Consider the following 19,011-nt stretch of genomic DNA (forward strand, 5'->3'; position numbering starts at 1 on the left):
CCAGAAGCTTTCGTGACCTCACTAGTATCACGTTTTCTCTTTTGTTATATATTAACTCTTAACTGTTGACCTTATTAGCATAAATATACTTCAAAAAGAGATTAGAATCCGAGTTTGAGTATATATTTTAAGTGTATATTTATTTTTCAGAGTAACATTAGCTAATGTTTTTTAAAGTTATGAGTTGCATCTGTGATTTTTGGTCTACGGCATTTGTCTTAATTTTCGCGCAGAAAAGAATAAATCAACTTCCATCGGTGACAGCTGCATTGTTCAAAAATGAGTTGAAATTAATTCAGACTCACTGCATTACACAGCAATTGGCCCGTGTTACGAAATGATTGAGAGTTTTTTACCCTTAGTGAGAGGTTACTAAAAGCTCGACAGCATTACTGAAAAGAAAACCTCGGAAAAGTTATTTCAGTGAACTTAGCAGGCAAATTCCTTAAGAATAGCGAAGACCCGAAGAGAACCTCACAAACGAGTTTTTCTTTGTTAAGCAGTCGCGGGGCCAATATACGTCATTTACTTAAGTACCTGTAACCAACGTAGGCAGTGGTCCAGTTTCAGGGCCAATATCCAATTCACTGAAGGGTTTCATTGCAATTAACCTTGCCATGGAAGTAGCAGGACTCAGGGGTCACACTAAAAACTTCCTGAGTACCAATGAGTGTGTTTCTGTATACTAAAACTCCTTGTACAGTTATTTCACCCGTAGGCTATCCTTAACAACGAAAACTTGCCACAACAGTAAATGTTAAGACCATTTCCCTTGGAAAACGTTTGGGTGGTAAATGGCAGACAGTCCCTTTTTTCAATCGACATTCAACTTAACAACACACAAGTTAATGCTTTCTCATTTTATTTGCAAAACCCAGCACCTCACAAAATCCATTTACGTCTGAAAACTGTTTTAAATAAATTAAAAGTTTTGTTTTCCCTATTTCGGTTTCCATTTTTAAAACCTAAAATTGACACATGTAAAACGAATTATGTCTATTCTGTCATTCCCTAGTTTAAAAGCAATTTTTAAAAACATTCAAACAATAAAAAAATTAAAAATACTTAAACAAAACAAACTGTGAAAACCCCACTAAATCAAAAAGTTAGAAATGTTCGGTTCCATTTTCGTTGGTCCTTGAACTTGCCTTTTTGCCTCTGCAATGAAAAGAAATACCAAGAAAAGTTTAATCAGCCTTTTATAAAATCCAGTGTAGCCCTACTGATCCGTATAAGGTGTTATAAGTCTTAAAACAATGGATGTCACGTACAATGTTACATTTTCAGTGGTATCTTTTGCCTCTAGACGCTATCTTTTAAGCTTGATCATTCGAAGAAGATTATAAACTTTGATTCAGTTTTAAATCTACGGATGGAATTGTTAAGGCGGGTTCAAGTTACGTGCACGTGGGTAAGCTTTCAGTGAGACTAATCTGTTGCTTTCAGTGGTTCTTGTACTGTTTAAAAACGAGCAGAAGTGTATTCGCCAACTGAAGAGTTTTTAAACCTGATAATACACAACAGCGAGTTTTTTGAACGGCTTCAAAATCTCTGATATAGATCAACTCATTCTGCACTAATATTTAGATTTGTGGTTGTTTTGGTCTAAAAATTGGACGTAACGTTTAGTCTTTGTATTCTTTGTAGTCTTTGTATTCTTTGGTATCAGATATAAAAACACTCATTAAACATTTTAATTTTTTTTTGTTTTTTCTTTATGAATTATTAATGATTCTTGAACTAAATTTTGGAGTGTGGCTGACGAAGAAAATGATGCTAAGCCGAGTTATAGGTTATTTTGGTGGTAATTCGGTAATTTGAAATTAATCATGGAATTAAGTAATGAAGCTTCATACCTTTAACACTGTTGTCGCCATGACTGAATGAATTTCTGCAGGTTCTGCAGTTGGTCTTGTGGATCTCTGTAGTCATCCCATTGTTCGCCATCAGCATCACCACACAGGCCGCGAACGCGGCTGCGTAGGAGAGGGGAGGCAGAAACTTGGATACGGGGACCTTCGATAATGGCATACAGACCCAGCTATAAAGGAAAATAAATACATTTGTGCTTACATAAGTGCTTAAATGCGTTAGCTAACGCTGATTAGAAAAGGTTTAAGTTGGTTGATGAAATGCCTGAGTATGCTCAGGTGAGGAGGTCTATATTGTGAAGTTGGATGGAGTATCAGGGCAGGCCATTTAGAATAGACTCCTTGCGTAGTACTTCCTTAGATAACGGTTATTCAGTTGTACAAGGTGGTCCCCGAAAGCTGTTTAGCGGGGAAAATATTTCTTACTTTGGTTGAAAGGCGAATCTGAGTCTTGCCATCACTTGTATGAACCTTCTGCACAGTCGCTCCACCCTGCTTCGATTGGCAGGCCTTCTGACTGCATTCCTGTTTCTTGCCGTCAATCAGGATTGTAGAATCTTGCTTGACTTCAACCGTCTCCTTTGATTGCTGTTGTTGTTGTTGGATGGAAAGAACAACTGTCTTTTGTCCCTGCTCGCCAATCTTCGCAAAAAGCTTATGAAAACCAACAGGAAAGAAAGATCAGCTGGAATAGTTTAGTTAACCTGAATTGGTTTCTAGAGAGTGTTGTTTGCCCGCCATAACCTTTATCAAATCAGGGTTTGGACGGTTTTGGACTGTATTATCACATACTTTGGATTCCTTTTCAGTTACACTATTCAGAATTATTCTGTAATTACCTGCAATCTTCCATTATTACCTTCCCTTTCTGGGTACAAGTGAGATGTGTCTTTCTTTTTTTTTTTTCAAAAGGATGAAATTCGTTCGTTTCAAAGGATGAACGTTGTAACCATTTAAGTGACAGTATTTCAGTGATACTGTTCGTTTCATTGATTCCCCTAAAGATAATGTAGTTTTTCAAACTTGGAATTTAGGGTTCCCAACTTGTATTGATGTAGGTGATCCGTTTAGCTAAGCTGAACTGCTGAGTAGGCAACACCTCTTGGTATAACTCTCTATAATGTTCACACAACTGTTAAAAGAATGATTAAGTGGCAAACTAGCCAAGGAGGCGAACATCTTGCTCAGGTGAAAACCTATTCTGAGTCTAAAAGAAAGTTCCCCCTTGGAATGCATGAAGCAACCATACCTGAATCCTACTCTGTTTGCCTTTCCTATGCTCCTGTACCAGTGTGTAAAGACACTCTCCCCTGATGTTGTGCTGGTACTGCTGATGATCAAACACCTTGATAGTCTGATCTTGAACTTCACAACGAGCTAAAAATATATGCAGCAAACCAGAGGGATAAAAATTTAATTAGAACTTCCAGGAAAATAAGAATGAGACATGATATAGACCGCGAGAGGTCGCCCTTCTTTCATCAGAGCCACGCTCGGCGACCGTTTACGAAAGGGACAACCCTCGGCGACTGAAAAAGTAAAATCAGGCGAATTAACGGTATAAATGAGGAGAGATTGGGGCGAAGAGAGGAGAAAGGGCGATTCCTTTTTTTCTCTCTCTTCGCTTGGCCCTTCGCCCTCATTCCTCGCGGCTTCGCCGCTCTTCTCTCATACGTGTTCTCAAACTACCGTGGCTCAAAAGAACTTATTTCTTGTGAGAAATTGTCATGTTTATAGACTTGCTACACCACTGATTTCTTACCGTAATAGTAGTTCCCCAAATCCTTTAGGGATTGAGGCAGCCGTTCAATTCGAACTGGGAGGAAAAAATTGGTTCTCACTGCTTCTGCATCCGGTGTTTTGAGTTTTAAATCAGCAGTAAGTGGTGTCGTCAGTTGAAATTCAAACGCAATCTGTTTGGGTTTCTGTTCTGTGCGTCTGATCCAAGCAAACTGTTGGAGGACGTACCAGATCTGAGGCTGCCAGTTATAGAAGAATTTCTTCCATTCTTCTGGAAGCTGTGAAATGAGTAAAAAGTAGTGGATAAAACCTTTCGCTGCTGAAACAAATAGTTATAGCTTTCTTCAGGTTTCTTCAGGCTTTCTTTTCGATATTCTAAGCCCTAAGGAATGTCCTAAAAAGCCAAGAGACCGGGGGAGGTTATAAGCAGTACTCACCCTCAGGGAAGGAGTACTTCCTAAGAAGGTCTATACCTTTTTCAGGCTTCCGGTTTACGGGTATATAAAGGGGTAGGGATTTCAATAGTTGTCATTTTCGGTCTCTTAAAGGACCCAATAGGACCAACAGATGCATTTTATGGCAGCGAAAAAAGTCGAGAAAACGTTGAGGTTTTGTGATCTATTCATATTTTAAAGACAGCGCACTGACAGTAGTTAAAGGAGATGCAAAGGTCTTAACTAAGTATGTGAAAGGGGTACCATTTGTCAGTAGAAAGTATGTAAAAGGGTTACCATTTTTTAATCGAAGGTATATGAAAGGGGTACCTTTTCGGTCGTAGGGGGTTGGACCTCGAGGCGGGGCCTCCGCGTATAACACTTTGTTGAGTGAAAGTGTACTCACCTCCGTCCATTGCGCTTGCAAGTGTAAATTTTTGCCCTGGTTCTGAATTTGTCCCGAGGCTGTGATCTCATACTGTGCTTTACCTTTTCCAAACCGTACTGTCAATCCGTCGCGGTTTGCTGTAACTTTCATACTGCAATCTTCACAACCCTGGACTTGCAGCAGTTTAGACTCGAACACCAGTTGCTTTTGGTTACCTTTCCTGTAAGTCACTTTATACGGGATTCGTCGCTGGACGGTTTTTGACGAGGCAATGATTTCACCATCGGCTTGCATTGCTATAGAACCAAAGCAATAACCATTAACCTTCGAAGGGTGCTCAAAGATTTTAGCAAAAAAATATTCAAACTTCTCAGTAAAATACTAACAATAAAATTTTGTGTATTGCCTCAAGTACATGTGTACACGAAGTTTTGACCGGTTTCTGGATAACTGATCACCTACCCCTCACCTACGTCTCATTTAACACTTAGTACTCACTTAGGCAAAATTGTGACTTAGGGGAGGGGTAGGTGGTCAGTTACCCAGAAACCGGTCAAACCTTCGTGCACCGGATACAGATGACGTAAAACAAAAGACCTCTTTCTTTTCTGTTCAGAGAAAATTCTGTTTGGTATTGTTTCATGGTCTTTGTTCTTTGTTCACGTCATTTGTGTCCGGCTTACGAAGTAAATACCCAGAAACCTCATCTTTCTGACCTTTTTCATCATTCTTGACTACGCCTGTCAACTGAATTGAGGCTGGTTTGTCGGAGGAAGGTTCCATAGATAAGCGAACATCTGTTTGACCGAAAGCTGAAAGGACTGGGATTTGTTGAAGTCTTAGTGATGGAATGTCGGGGACTTGTGCTGCTGCGCACAACTGAACACCGAACATATCCTGACCAGCACAAGACTTTTGCACCTTAGAAAACAAAGGAAACAACTGAAGTGTTTGAAAATTTGCCATTTATTCCTGGACGAAAACATATAGGTCGGCTGCCAATCCACAAAAGGGGACCAGGTAGTTTCTTTCGTAGTTAGTTAACTGCTGAATTATTTCGTGGGTTTGTCGCTACTAAAAATTCGATGTCTTTAAATCTAAGAGGGACAGCTCTCTGTGTTTGGTTTTGGTGCACAGTAGAGGTGGAAATCATCCTTTGTAGTAGTCATTGATGTCTTCAATCATTTTGTCACTGCACATTCTACGTACTTCTTCTGAATTTATCGAATGTCTACAACTAGATTCGACATAAAACTGAAAGAAATAAACCGTCATATTACTTTGTTCTCCAATTTTTTTTTTCAAGATTTGACTTACTCGTTTAAGATGGCTAGTGGTTAGGTCCATGGAAATCTGTTGTTCCGTGCGCTCACAAGTCTCTGGGTTATATTGTTCAGCAAATCCCTGCGTACTTGCCCTTAAAATTAATTTACAGAGAAAATCTTACATTTGACGTTTATCTTTCTTAGTCCGAGAGTCCTGGTTCAGACAGAGCTCAAAATGCCCTTATTTTCACTTGTAGTGGGTTTTATTAAATCGATATTTCAACTTTTCATCCCTAGGAGGAAATACCTACTGCCTCCCCGAAATCCTTGGTTCATCAATATGTGGTAATCAACCTACAGTATTTATTAAGTCAAGATTCAGACTCAAAAGCGTTAATTCCCCCCTGTTGGAGATTTTATTGCTATACTTTTTGACAAGAGAGCCTAACAACTAATCACGATGACTTTTACTTTGAAAAACTAATGTTTAATGTAGAAGCGCGTTCGACAGAAACCTACAATGTAGAAAAACACCAAAAGAAAACGCTTCGAGAGGAAACCTGTTGTGTACACTTTTGTCTTGATTGACTTACTTGACATGCGCGACATCTCGACGGTCTTGTGGAATGTTGTAGGTTAGTTTGTACTGTTTTCCAGACTCCACTGTAAAGTGAACTTTCTGATCAGACTGTGCAGTCTTTCTCATCCGTAGTCCAACGCGCAGATATGGAGTATGGATTCCAATGCGAGAATCGGCGTGGACATGAACACTGAAACAAAATATCAGTTGTCCAGTACCTCACATAAACTTCTCAAACTCATTAATAATTCATAAAGAAAATTCAAAGGAAATTAATGTTTAATGAGTGTTTTGATATCAGATGAAAAACTGCTCAGTTTTGCATACTTAATTTCTCCTCAAAAATGATTTTGTTTGAGAAGAAATATCAAACATTCGACACAGTGTTTCATCACCAGATGAAACACCTCGAAGTTCGTCAAAAATACTCCGCTGCGCGTCGTATTTTCAACTCTCTTCTCGGTGTTTCATCTGGTGATAAAACACTACGTCTCATGTTTGATATATTACATCTAATTTCAGTGGTCGAGTAAAAAAATATTGCCTTTTGTTTTCGGGGATAGGAGCACCGTTAAGTCACCGTTTCTATTGTTTTCACAGCCAATTGTGTGAACCGTTCAATGAGGTGCTGCTTGACCCCAAAATATAGAAAACTTGCTACATGAACATTTACATGTCGGATCCTCTAGAAAAAGAGCTGTATCTGTCAAATTGTCACAGGAGACGTTTTTTCACCCTCAAGCGATAAAAGAAGAATAAATAAATAAATAAATCTACAGTCATAATTATCTGGATTAGTGTAAGATTCAGGGGAAACTGTCCAGTCCCTCCTCTCCTCTCCGCATACACTCCCGCTGGGTATCCCATCGTCTCCCGCGCGCTTTCATTTTTTCCTCAGGTGCGGAGGAGAGAGCCAACCCTTCCCAGCGTTAATCCAGCGTTAAGTCTAACTGCTCACTCAGGATACAATGTTAGGTTAGAGGAGGGATCGGTGGGGAAAATGAAGAGAATGAAGTTTCTGATCTGAGGCCTGTTTCTCCAAAGTCCCGATAACTTTTAGGGGGCCAAACAGCTGTTTTGTGTTTGCCGGGTTTGCATTCAAGATCAAAGGTTCAATAATTTTAAGAATGGCAAAAGAGAACTATCAGTTAACAAACCAAAATCGTCCGGTTTGTGAGCTAGGAACTACGCTACTATATTCAACTGGTTTTGATTTCAAAATTTGCCTTCGGACCTGAAAAGTAACCGGACCTTTCGAGAAACGGGCCCCTGATTCGTAACCAAAGACTCCCAAACGACTGTCGGACGCTCTAACCACCGATAGGCGACCTAAAGAAGGAACTTATTACTGGTAAGGCCATTTATTAAGTTTTGTTTTGGGGTACTTCAAAAACTGAATCTACGAACTGAGAACTAATGGCTTTGAATGGTTCGAGAACTGAGCTAATGGCTTTGGCTTATAGTATAAATGTTTTTACCGTGGATTAATCTCGACGTTGCCGTTAAATTTCTTGAAATACCAGAAACTTAGTAGTGATGCTCCGATGTTTACATTTGCGACTGTGTTCATTCTGAGTGCAGCTGAAGACCTGAGCTGTAAGTCCAGCGGAATTCCTGCCAGTGTTGGGAGGATGTGTCGAGCGTTAGCAAGCAGCATTGCCTTTTGTTGGTTTTGGTTAATGGCAACACCATCTTTAGAAATAACAATACCTGAAGGATAACAAAACAAAGGAAAAAACTCCTTTTTAGTTGTTTTCACGATGTTTCTTTTGAATCAATAAACGGTTGCAAAGTTGTAAATAAAATCAAGTTTAAAAGTCAAGCCGTCTAAGGTGCAGGCCATAGCCAAGAAAAATGACAACTGTGGATGTAGTCAAGTATAAAAGAAAAATGAGCGGGGGCTTACGGTATATAGGTGAGAACTCATGAGAGTAGTTAGATCAGCAGTTTACCTAGACTCGGGTATTCAATACGATCTTTCTTTCCAAGAAGCAGATCTGCAATATCGTTTGCGAGCTGATCGACATGCTCTTGCGTCAATTCTGCAAACTTCACTTCGTCACCAAACAGTTTCATGTAAACAGATGCACGTTGTTGTTTCTTCTACAAAGAATTAAATACAAGGCTTTGTCAAGGTCGTATCAGTATTTCCTACGTTGTCGACAGAAGGTCAATGAGCAACTGGTATCGAGGTACCTTTTAAATAAAAATTTCCACAACAGCGTCAGTGTCTATGTTCTTTGGAAAGGAGGACAGTCATTTTTGCCTATCAGTAAGGCTCTATACAACGAGGGTTGGATGAGGGATTCGTGGACCCTCCCCTTGGTATGGCCCCTATTTTTCTTGACCTTCCCTTTGGTATGGCCCCTGTTTTTCGTGGACCTTTTCCTTGCTTTTCCTTCGTATGGCCCCTATTTTTGTGTCATTAACCTCTCTTTCGATGCGTTCTTTCATTTTCAAAAAAGTCTATTGTTAGTGAATTTTCGATCAAATCAGAAATACGAGGCTTCTACTACAATCGATGAGGAAGCCGTTGAAAGTAATATATGTTGAGTAAGATGTCTTAATGAGACTGTGCGCGAGTTTTTGAACTTTTCTAGTCATAAAAAATGAAAGACTTACCGCTTGCTTAACTGAATAGCTTGGGCGGGTCGTCATTGGACGAGTTGTAGGACGAGTCGTAGGACGAGTTGTTGGACGAGACGTTGTTTGGTGGTAAGTGTTCTTTTTCGTAGAAACTGATGGGGTTGCAGTTGCACTGCGGCGCCTAGACATAGACTTCGAAACGACGCGAGTTGAACGTCCTGTTGGTTTCTCAGTAGTGTTGCTGTCGTCATCAGAAACTTTGCCGCTGAACCAGGAAGACCAAAAAGAATCAAGTAAAGATCGTTTCTGTCGCCTGCGGACCTTGGATATAACTTGTTCAATTACATCGTCTAAGTTTTCAACACGAGAGCCAAACTGAAAGCAATAAAAACGGTAGAATACATATGGAATGATAAAATTTGAAGGAAAAAAATTCAGGCAGAAATTATTATTTTATTTCTGAGAGATCTAAAAACATTATCTAATACTAAAGTTTTTAAAAAACAATTGAGCCACAGAGTGGCGGACGGAACGTTGAAGCTGGAATCCTTTGTAATCACTCACAGTCAGCATTAATCTAAATCCTTTATCAGCGCGGTAGTGCGCCTATTTTTCAGTAGTTTTTTTTTCTTTGCACAGAACTGAACGCTAATGTTTCAAACTCTTAATCTTCCACAACAAAGTCAACGTAGCCTGAGTGAACAGCCGACGTCTCGCGACGCCGCCACTGGTTTCCTCGTTAAGTGACGTCTGAGGAATGTGCGCAGAGATTCCATACTGATGACCTGTCACTACCAAGATGTCGGTAGTTCTTCTGATTGGATGAAACAAATTTAAACCAATCAGAAGCACTACCCAGATGTGGGTAGTGACGCGTCATCAGTATGGAATTTCTACGCTTGTTAATCAGACGCCATTTCGCGGGGAAACCAGTGTTAGCTTCGCGAGACGTCGGCTGTTTTCTCCGGCTAATACAGCACGGCGTAGTTTATTTATTTTTATTAATTACCTCAATTGCATCCATCTTGTAGCCCAGTAAGCTCAGCCGCAATCGTGCATTCATGTTTCTGGGAAGCATGCTATCAGGGACATTGAATTTGTTCGCCTCGAACTCAAATCCCGCCTGGAACTTTTCTGTTGAAAAACCAAAGTCAGTCTTATCAGAGATGTCAAGTTGTTAAAATGCAAACAATTCAATGACCAATCACAACACAGAATTCATGATATTGACTGAAGTGCGGATAACTTGTATGAGGAAGGTAACACTGATCAAAGCAAATCAACGGTGCGGGGGGATTAGTGACTTGCCCCGCCTTCTCCGCCGAAAAATCTGCCCAATGTGTGTAGTGATGCTGCTTAGAGTATGGTTGTAACTAACTACATGTAACCGTAACGAAAGGAAGTATGTGACAAAGACAGAAACGTTTATTGAAATCGTCATTCTCTTCCGGCCGTGTGTTCTATATACCAACCTGAGTACTGCGCCCATCTCATTCCTTTGGAGTATTCCAGTCCAAAACTCATTCTTGGCAAAACTCTCATTGCCAGACGGGCCTGCATCGACCTGCAACAATCGTCGGTTCCTTTCTCAATAAGGCACATAACAGCAATTCCGAAGTTAATATTTCTCTCCTGTCACGCTGAAACTTAGTATACCAGAATTGTCGGTAATCCATACCGAGAGAAACGTCTTCAGTTTTGTTTTAAACCGTTCTGGGACTGTTTGCTGTCATTGTAAGCTTGGGTAGACTGCTTACAGTTGTTGTAGAGTATGGCTAATTGGGTTAGACGTCAGGAGAACGCAACCTTAACTGAACTCGTGAAAATCCTGGGTACGAGCACTAGTCGATTTTAGTGTTTGGTTCAAGCACCGGATACAGGAATACGTACGTCATAGACTGCGTGCGAAGGCGCGACCTTCGAATTCTGGTTCTCAGGTTTTGTTGCGTCGCATGAAACATGTTTGGATGGTACGGGGGATATTTAGAAAATTAACAGTTCAAACGACAACAAAACCCAGCTGGACATTCTCTCTGTTTGCAGAACTAAGGCAAAGTGATAGGCAGGCGATCTAAAAATTGTGAATTTACCTTGGCGAGTTGGAATTGGAACCAACAGAAATCTCAGTATCGTTTGTAAACACGTGTTTTGCAAAAAGAGAAATTGATTACTCAGACTGAATAACAGACTCGATAACCAGCGACCGTAACAGCTATTTAAAATTTCAAAATTCTGTCTGTTGTGTTCAGTTCATTCAGAGAATGAACATAACGTTGCACTTTCTTGTACTGTAGGAGCTACATTTTACTTCACTGATACATATACTAATTTTCACTAGGCTTATGTTTGAAAAAAGGCTAAAAAGCGATAAGATACTGCTGAGTTTTCGCTTTTGATAAAAATTGATCGTGGCTCCGTGAAACCCTTTCTCTCTTATTAAACTCGTTATACACTGAATTAGTATAGGTAATAGCATGATTTGTAGTGATATTTGGCATAAATACCACGAGTGATATTTCGAAATTATCATACGTAATTTTGAAACAATTTTGAAATATCACAAGTGGTATTTATACCAAATATCACGTACAAATCATGCTATTATCTGTTTATACTACTACACTGAATTGCACAAACTTCCCCACTCACTTATCCACTTACTTATCCCCGAGTCTTAGTGGCTTGACTTGCAATAAAAACCATTACACTGGTTATTAGATTGTTTGTCAAAGTTGGGCCCATTAATTACCTGGTTTTCATGAGCACATTGCTGTGATAGGCGAGTGAGAACAGATGAGAGATAACAAAAGATGCAAGTTGGTTGCTGCGAGGGCCTTGTTTTTGATTGATCATCTCACGCCTTAGGGTATTGGCTAAGAGTTGCATTGTAGCAAAGTTCGGTTTGGAGTTCAGCATCAGCAGGAAAACAGCCATTCGAAGTTCTGGATTTTCTTTCGCATCAGCAAAAGTAGAAATAAGCTTTGGATAAGTCTGCAAATATATATGTTTGAAGATGATGTAAAAATTGTTTTTTGCACAATCCTGAACACATTAGTAGGACATATCTTTTCCCACAATTTTGTTGTAGTTTGTACGGACTGTCATTAATGTTATTTTTTTTATGCCGAACCATTAGCTAAAAAGGTTAATTCTTAATGCGTAGAAGATAAAGGTTTTTGATGTTGTTAACTTTGTTGTTGTTATCTGATTTTTGTTATTCTGTGTTTTATTTTCTTCATTGCTCTGTCTTGTCACTGTTTTTAAGTAGATACTTCAGAAGAATTGCCACTCATCTGCTCCTGTTACCCTGATGGAGACTGGTGTTGGCCATTGGAATAACCATAATAACTTATCTACATGTTGTTTTAGTATTCCATATTAGGTTTTCAAGCAAATGCCTTATTGAGTGATGTTGTGTCAAATTTCCCAAACAGCGGTGGAAGAAGTAACGACTTGAATCTCAAACATTGTTAAGGGTCCTGCCCCTTCCGAGCTGTGGAATGACCGAAAACGAACATGTTTATGATAATAAGATATACTGAGTGTGTTAAACATGGACCCACCATAATAACTGAACAAGCTAATTGAAATCACTTACTTCTTCTCTAGACTGAGAGACAATGCGTCTAAGAGCCCATACACAGTTAATTCTGATGTGGAGGGACTGTGTCTGGTCCTTAATGTTGTCAAGAAGCTGTTGCTGAGCCTCTGTTCTTCCTGCATTCCCAAGAGCCTTGATATAGGTGAGTCTGTTTTGTTGTGATGTTTTAGGGTCTTTAAGTCGGTCCAGTATATCCTGGAGGCAACAACAGTTTCAATGAGAAATGTTAGTTAATTAATTAACAATGCCGCATGATATACACTGTAGTATAAACATGTAACGGTTATAGCGCTGGGTAGCAGTTCTTATTCTTACAAAACATGGACACAGTTTAATGGAACTGTAAATTTTCCGCTTGATCATAATTTGCTTTGTGAATATCACCATTTTTTAATCGCTTAAACCGTGAAATGCGACGAGCTGTTAGCAACGAAACAATTGAAATAAAACGATTGATTTTATGGCCTTAATAATTATAGCTTGGATTAACCTAGGATTAAAAACCCCCTTTAATGAATGCAATGAATGGTGTTCAAACCTTAATACGCTGCTGACAGGTAGTTACAGTTTTTGTATCCTGCTGTAGATTTGATCGCTGGTTAATCTTGTGTACAAGGGCCCCAAAAGAGAGGAAACAGTGGCGGTGATTCGTGGTATCCTTAGATGCGGCAAATTGTTCGCAAAGCGCCTAAAAGTGTAAAATATATAACAGGGTCAATACCGAAACGTTGTGGGGGGAGGGGGGGGGGTGTTTTTTTTTCTTCTAAACTTTGGATCATGAATGCCATAAGTGAAACATTAGATTATCAGAGTTAATTGATTGAGCAGAGGAATCTTTCACAGGAACTAGTCTATGAAGCAAACCTGTGTTGTTTATGCATTAAGTACTACGTTTTTAGTTATGTAGTCTGTGACATTTCTTAGGAAATTGGTCTATACAGTGTTCTTACAATTCACCAATGGAAATTAGGTCCTTGATCTAAAGCACTACTAATTAATTATGGGAAACATAGCAACAACATGTTGCAACTGTTTGTCCGTTTGTTTTGTTTGTTGGTTTTTCCATGCTCAACAGAGTTTGATGACTACTTAATCTTAGAGTCCGAACAGTGTTGTTAACTCAAGCTATGAATTCTAACCTACCCAAACAGCCTCAATATGGTCAACGGTGGGTCTAGGAGCAGAGGCTAATCCTAGAAGCATTCGTTGAAGTTCTTCTTGTTTGCTAATTTTCTTGTCCTCGATGATCTTTTGCTTCAAGACTTGGAAAGCCTCAGAGGTGCCCACATAAGACAGGGCATCCAAGCAATATTTTCTGGAAAATAAAACACGAATTTCTGATAAGGCTATAATAAATGTTTATTGTCACATCTTATTTCTGGACGAGATCAACTATTATTTTTTATTCGAGGAAGAATTAAAAGGATCATAGCTCTTGACTGATCGGTGCGCAGGAAATCACTCAGTTATTGTAAAAACACTCATAGAACATAGCTTTCGACCAATAAGCGCGTTAGACGTTGCTCAGTTAGTGTATAACAGAAACTGAAAACTGTTGACTTGCAGAAATAGTGTGTTGTCTTCTTTGACTATTAGCAAGAAGTAGTAGGTAGAGTTAGATTTGCAAAAGCTGGCTTTAGAATAACTATAGGCTCTGTGATCACAGTCTCTCTTGCTGAATCATATAGAGGCCCTTTCATCTGTACCTCTCAATTGGATCCTGTTTTTTAAGCATGTTATCAACCAGCATTTTTAGTGAGTCCTTGTTACATTTCCTTAACTGTAGGACAACAGCGGTAAACTTCTGCGCTGCCTGCTGTCTGACTGGATCTTTAGCTGCTTTGCACATTTCTTCAATCAATATTTGTGCCTATGAAAATCAAAAAGCATTGTATGATCAAAGTTTTTTTTTATCCATTGAGGACATAATTATGGCTGATTTATCATCTAGTAACTAATTGAGTTTTGAATAACTGGGGTCCCAATTTGAGATGTATAAACCTCTTATAGGACGATTTTCGAGGGATTTTGAGCAAGGCCAATAAATGCAAAAGTACCTTACCATAACCACTCATAGAAGAGCTACTATAAATTGACTGATACTTTACCACAATTCTAAATTCGGTTGACGTTTCCTGGCTATCTCACCTGTTGAGCTAATGACTGCTGGTGTTGAGCGTCATCGCGGGCACTTTTGTCGGGATCTTCAGCGGTACATGTCTGGCTGATCAACTTGGTCACTTCAGGGGCTAATTAAGAGAAATAATTTCTGATCATTTGGTTATTCTAAAGTTCATTTAATACTCTCACATGTTCATTTTTTGACGGAAACATTTCTTATACCATCTATGGATAATGGTACCACTTTCACACACCCAGCTTAGAACTTTGAATCCCTTCTAACTCCTGTAAATGCACTGTCTTATAATAATCACAAAAGCAGAACGTTTTCTCAGCATTTCTTCATGGCCATAAAATGCATCTCTTAGCTCTTTGAGTCTTTTTACATACCGAAATGACAGATTTCCCTGCCCTTTCTATATACTTCAGGTAGTGAAATCCCTACCCTTTCATAAGTAAAGCCTGAGGTACCTCTCTCTATAGGCAGTTATAGGAAGTACTCCTCCCACCCCCCTGGGGTGTCACTTCACCAGTTTCTGCTGAAGTTAATAGTGTTCTTACCAGACTGCGGCAGCATTGCGGCACTGTCGCCTTTTTTCGGGAAATGCTGCACTATAGTTAGCCCAAGGACTCTCAAGGCGCAAAGAAGGAAAAGAAACCTACTACAAAACGTACATAAGCAAACGTACACATACCTACATTTCCTTATAGTATAAGCCAAAATTTAATTGGTTATGGCATCTTTAGAAAACACCCAATCAGTTGAGTTAACTGTATCTAAAAATTGTGACCCACTGTTCTCTCTCATGACCCCCTTTTACCTTCTGTATGGGTCTCGTGGAACTTTGAGAAGTAAGAGATATTTTTAACAACTTGTGATACTTACAATCTTGTCCCACAGCATCTGTTTTCTGGAACTGTAGCATTTGTCTGGTTTTGTTGAAAGGAACAGAGAGACTCAAAAAGTCAGTGAACTTTAAAACAATAACAGAACTGTCTCTTTTGTAGTTTTCTGTCAATCTTTGTACATTCACCTCCTTATTTATTTCATTTTTGTTCTTTGTGTAGGATTTATGGATTGGAAATATCGTAACTAAAGAGTAAACAATAGCCTGGTCATTATTCAAACTTAAAGCAAACACCCACCACTCATTGTGACCTTTTTCAGCTAAAACTTATCTTAGAAGAATATTTGCTCAGGCTGTAATGACAGTTGACAACTTTTTTATAAGAATTCTTACAATCTTTTTGAATTCCATGCTTACAATATTATTCAAAATCTAAAATCATCATCATATGCAGTTAACAACCTTATATAAAATTTTGTTATTCAAAAGGGCTATGATAAGGCTCGCTCTTAAGAACAATACTGAAATTTCTGGCAGTATTTCAAACCTTGAATACTGTATTGAGTCCAGATTAACGATAGAGCTTTCTATGAGTAGCCAAAGATACATCTGAATTCATTGTGCTAAGTCTCTAAGTAAGTCCAATGTATTCTCTTTGGTACATGAAAAACAGGTTTGGTAGCCAATTACAGCAGAGACAAGTCTTGTATGCATTTAGAGTATAGCGCATTATGGGATAACTATAACATATTTGTACCTGGACGATGCAGTGACCTGTCCTCCTAACCGAGAGAATGGAGTGATCACGTGTTGTTCAAAAGCCTCAGTTCTACTGATGACGAAACCATCAACTTTTGAGCCAGTCAAAGTGTGGTCAATTTGTCCGACCGAGCGGAGGTATGGTGCATAGCCCAGGCTCTGAAAAATAAGTCGGTCATTATAACGCGAGGTTAATCGCACCATGATGAGTGCAAAATTAATTTTTACGAAACGTTTCCCTTCTAGTCTGTTTCAGTCTCTCAGATAGCGGGGATGACGCGTAAGTGAAAGGCACACAAGAATATGACCACGTGATCCGGGAAAAGGTGGCGATGGTCCTTCCTTTCCCCAGTTTCAACCCGTTTTACTTTCTTTTTCGCGCTTTCTCAATTTCGGGCATCGGATTATCTCGGAGTCTGACTACTAACTGTCTTTTTTACACATGTACAAACCTTTTAGTCAAAATCTGATCCTAGTATAAAATAGAGGATGGTTGTAACGCAAAAAAGAAAAATTGCTCTATTACAATATCAGTACATCTTTAAAGTATTTGATTCCATCTTTACCTGCTGACAGCCATCGCAGTTGCGGCCATAAAAGGTATTCTGGCTAAACTGAGGGCGTTGCCTGCATTTCTCATAGTTGATCACCTTGGTTATCTTGCAAACTTGGTCTTTCTTTCCTTGTTGGCTGTTCTCTAGGTTGACGACGTAAGATACCTGGCAATCACCTACTGCTGTAGACTAGAAGACGAAATAAATATTTGTTTCTGTTATGACAATGTTAATGCAAACCACTTCGTGGTATGAGACTGTCCAAGTCCATACAGTCTACGAATTTGCCATCTGCACATCTCCCATAATATACGTTGTCCCCCCCCCCAAAAAAAAAATTCTGAGTAACCTTTCTTCTTTCATTTCTCCTGGGTATTACAGTCGTCCCAAGAGAAATTGAAGACAATGCTTATGCGAACTTTTGTGGGCCAAAGAAGATTTATTATTGGAGATGTGCAAATTGCAACTAAGACGAGAAAGATTTGGATACAGTTTTACAGTCAAATCTAATTATCAGCCAACGTCTTCTAACCTCGTGCTGGGTAATGAACTGTTTTCCATTTTTCTCCTCCAGTTTTATGTTCGCTGAGATCTGGAACAGGTTAGCGAGACCTCGTTTGATATTCCGCGACCATTCTTCATCTTTAGGGTGCGCTTTGATTTCCTTAATGCTACCATCTTGTGGCTTGAAACCGACTTTCACGGGTAGGGACAGTTTCTTTTGCATTGCCTGTAAGATCTTCTCATCTGCTGGTTTCTCTTGTTCTTTGGAGTCTCGGAGGTTTCCAGTGACTTGAAGGACTTGAACGTTTGCCAGCTAATGAAATATAACCAACGAAATCGTTATGGGTAAAATGTAATTTCATTTTAAATATTTCTTTCTGTGAAAACAAGGTGGTAATTTCGTGGGTATAAACCAAGCTAGCCCGAGCTCGATTGGAGGCAATGGCAAATCTTAAATATTTCATACTATTATCCTTGGGTTTGGATTGACACAAACTGGATACAATTATTAAGTCTAAGTCTCGTTGTTTCGTTTAAACTAACACTGATTACGAATAATAACATCAGTACGTCAAAAGAAAAAGAGATGAAGCTGACAAAAGAACGACAAAAACAACGAAAGTGAAGAAAACTGGAAGTATACTTTCACTGTTTAGATATTTTCCTATAACTTAGGCTTTGTCTAACCCAAAGATAGAAAATAAGAATTTAGTAAGTAAGGACTTGTCACTTTTAATTAATTTCTCTTCCACCCCTGGTCCCCACCACTCTCTTCCAATGTTGTTCCGTAAAATTGGATCACTGGCAGGGACAAGGGTGAATAGATCGAGTTGGTGAGTCAGGGCTACCTGATAGAGAGCCAAGTTGAATTTTCAGTTGAGCATTAAAATATAATCAATAAAATGAGGCGCTAATACGTTTTCACTCTTTCCAACCATGCCGCAATCTTGTCCATGATGGCTGGACTACTGAACTACTTAGCACTAACCGTGATCTGTATCTCCGTCTTCTTTATTACGTCAACATGCGCCTGACTTTTCACTCTCAACCCCAGGGTCTTCTCGGAACCAGTAGGAATGGCATGTGAAACCTCGCTTTGGTAGCTGTACGTGTACCTTTTGCCCTTCTGGAAGCCTGGAAACAAAAATGCTATCTTTTTTAGTTATAATTAAACGTACATGATATATGGGCATCAGTAAGAAATCCGTCTAAATTGTTTTTAAAACCCGGGAGATTTTTTATAATACAGGCCAGACATCATTTCCACACGCCAAAGTTCAAATGTAAGAAATGAAAAATGAAAGGAAACTAGGCAAAGTGAAAAGAAAAGTTTAAGTGATCTTCTTGTGAGATTTTTTCAGCTCATAAGTCATTCGCGTGAGGAAAGCTCACATTACGAGAGGTTCTTTCTTCGCTGGGATAGTAAAAGTACACAATAGTATCAGTTGTTACTTACCTAATGGCATCGCAGCTGAAAAGAAAAGAAAAAAAGAATTGTTAACATGAAATGATTAAAGCCTAAATACAAATTTTAAAAAAGAAACACGCGGAAAGCGTTTGTCTTTTAGCTTAGTGTATATTCGAACTCGTGTGCTATGATACGCCAATAATAAAACTACATCATAAGAATATAACTTGAAGTTTTGGAAAAAGATAAACTCAATTTTTAAGCTTTCAGTACTACTATACTACATGTACAAAGATTGAAAAGTGTTAAATAATACTATAGGCTTTTTGTACAGGACGAAAGTGCTCTTAAG

General features: G+C 39.1%; 2 protein-coding genes across 2 annotated transcripts in view; one reads left to right on the forward strand and one right to left on the reverse strand.

Moving 5' to 3' along the window:
- Positions 1 to 855: 855 nt before the first annotated feature.
- Positions 856 to 18,732, reverse strand: LOC140953919 (vitellogenin-like). The gene is made up of 26 exons (XM_073403296.1): positions 18,708 to 18,732; positions 18,240 to 18,385; positions 17,280 to 17,564; positions 16,760 to 16,936; positions 16,166 to 16,352; positions 15,473 to 15,679; positions 14,614 to 14,714; positions 14,172 to 14,335; positions 13,609 to 13,780; positions 13,004 to 13,153; positions 12,463 to 12,660; positions 11,614 to 11,855; positions 10,337 to 10,428; positions 9,874 to 9,998; positions 8,901 to 9,239; positions 8,231 to 8,381; positions 7,757 to 7,988; positions 6,292 to 6,468; positions 5,751 to 5,850; positions 5,150 to 5,354; positions 4,452 to 4,729; positions 3,634 to 3,889; positions 3,121 to 3,248; positions 2,298 to 2,525; positions 1,857 to 2,041; positions 856 to 1,158 (listed from the first exon to the last, which is right to left on the reverse strand). The coding sequence occupies exons 1-25, from the start codon at positions 18,715 to 18,717 to the stop codon at positions 1,859 to 1,861; spliced, it is 4,533 nt and encodes a 1,510-aa protein (XP_073259397.1). The 5' UTR covers positions 18,718 to 18,732; the 3' UTR covers positions 856 to 1,158; positions 1,857 to 1,858.
- The window catches only part of LOC140921383 (uncharacterized), a 31,525-nt gene continuing 24,989 nt past the window's right edge, over positions 12,476 to 19,011 (forward strand). The window contains exon 1 of the mRNA XM_073371383.1: positions 12,476 to 12,607. The gene's annotated coding sequence lies outside the window, so the exon portion shown is untranslated. The remainder of the gene's footprint in view (positions 12,608 to 19,011) is intronic.

The sequence above is a fragment of the Porites lutea genome, chromosome 12 (assembly GCF_958299795.1).
Source record: "Porites lutea chromosome 12, jaPorLute2.1, whole genome shotgun sequence".
In the NCBI taxonomy this organism is placed as follows: Eukaryota; Metazoa; Cnidaria; class Anthozoa; order Scleractinia; family Poritidae; genus Porites; species Porites lutea.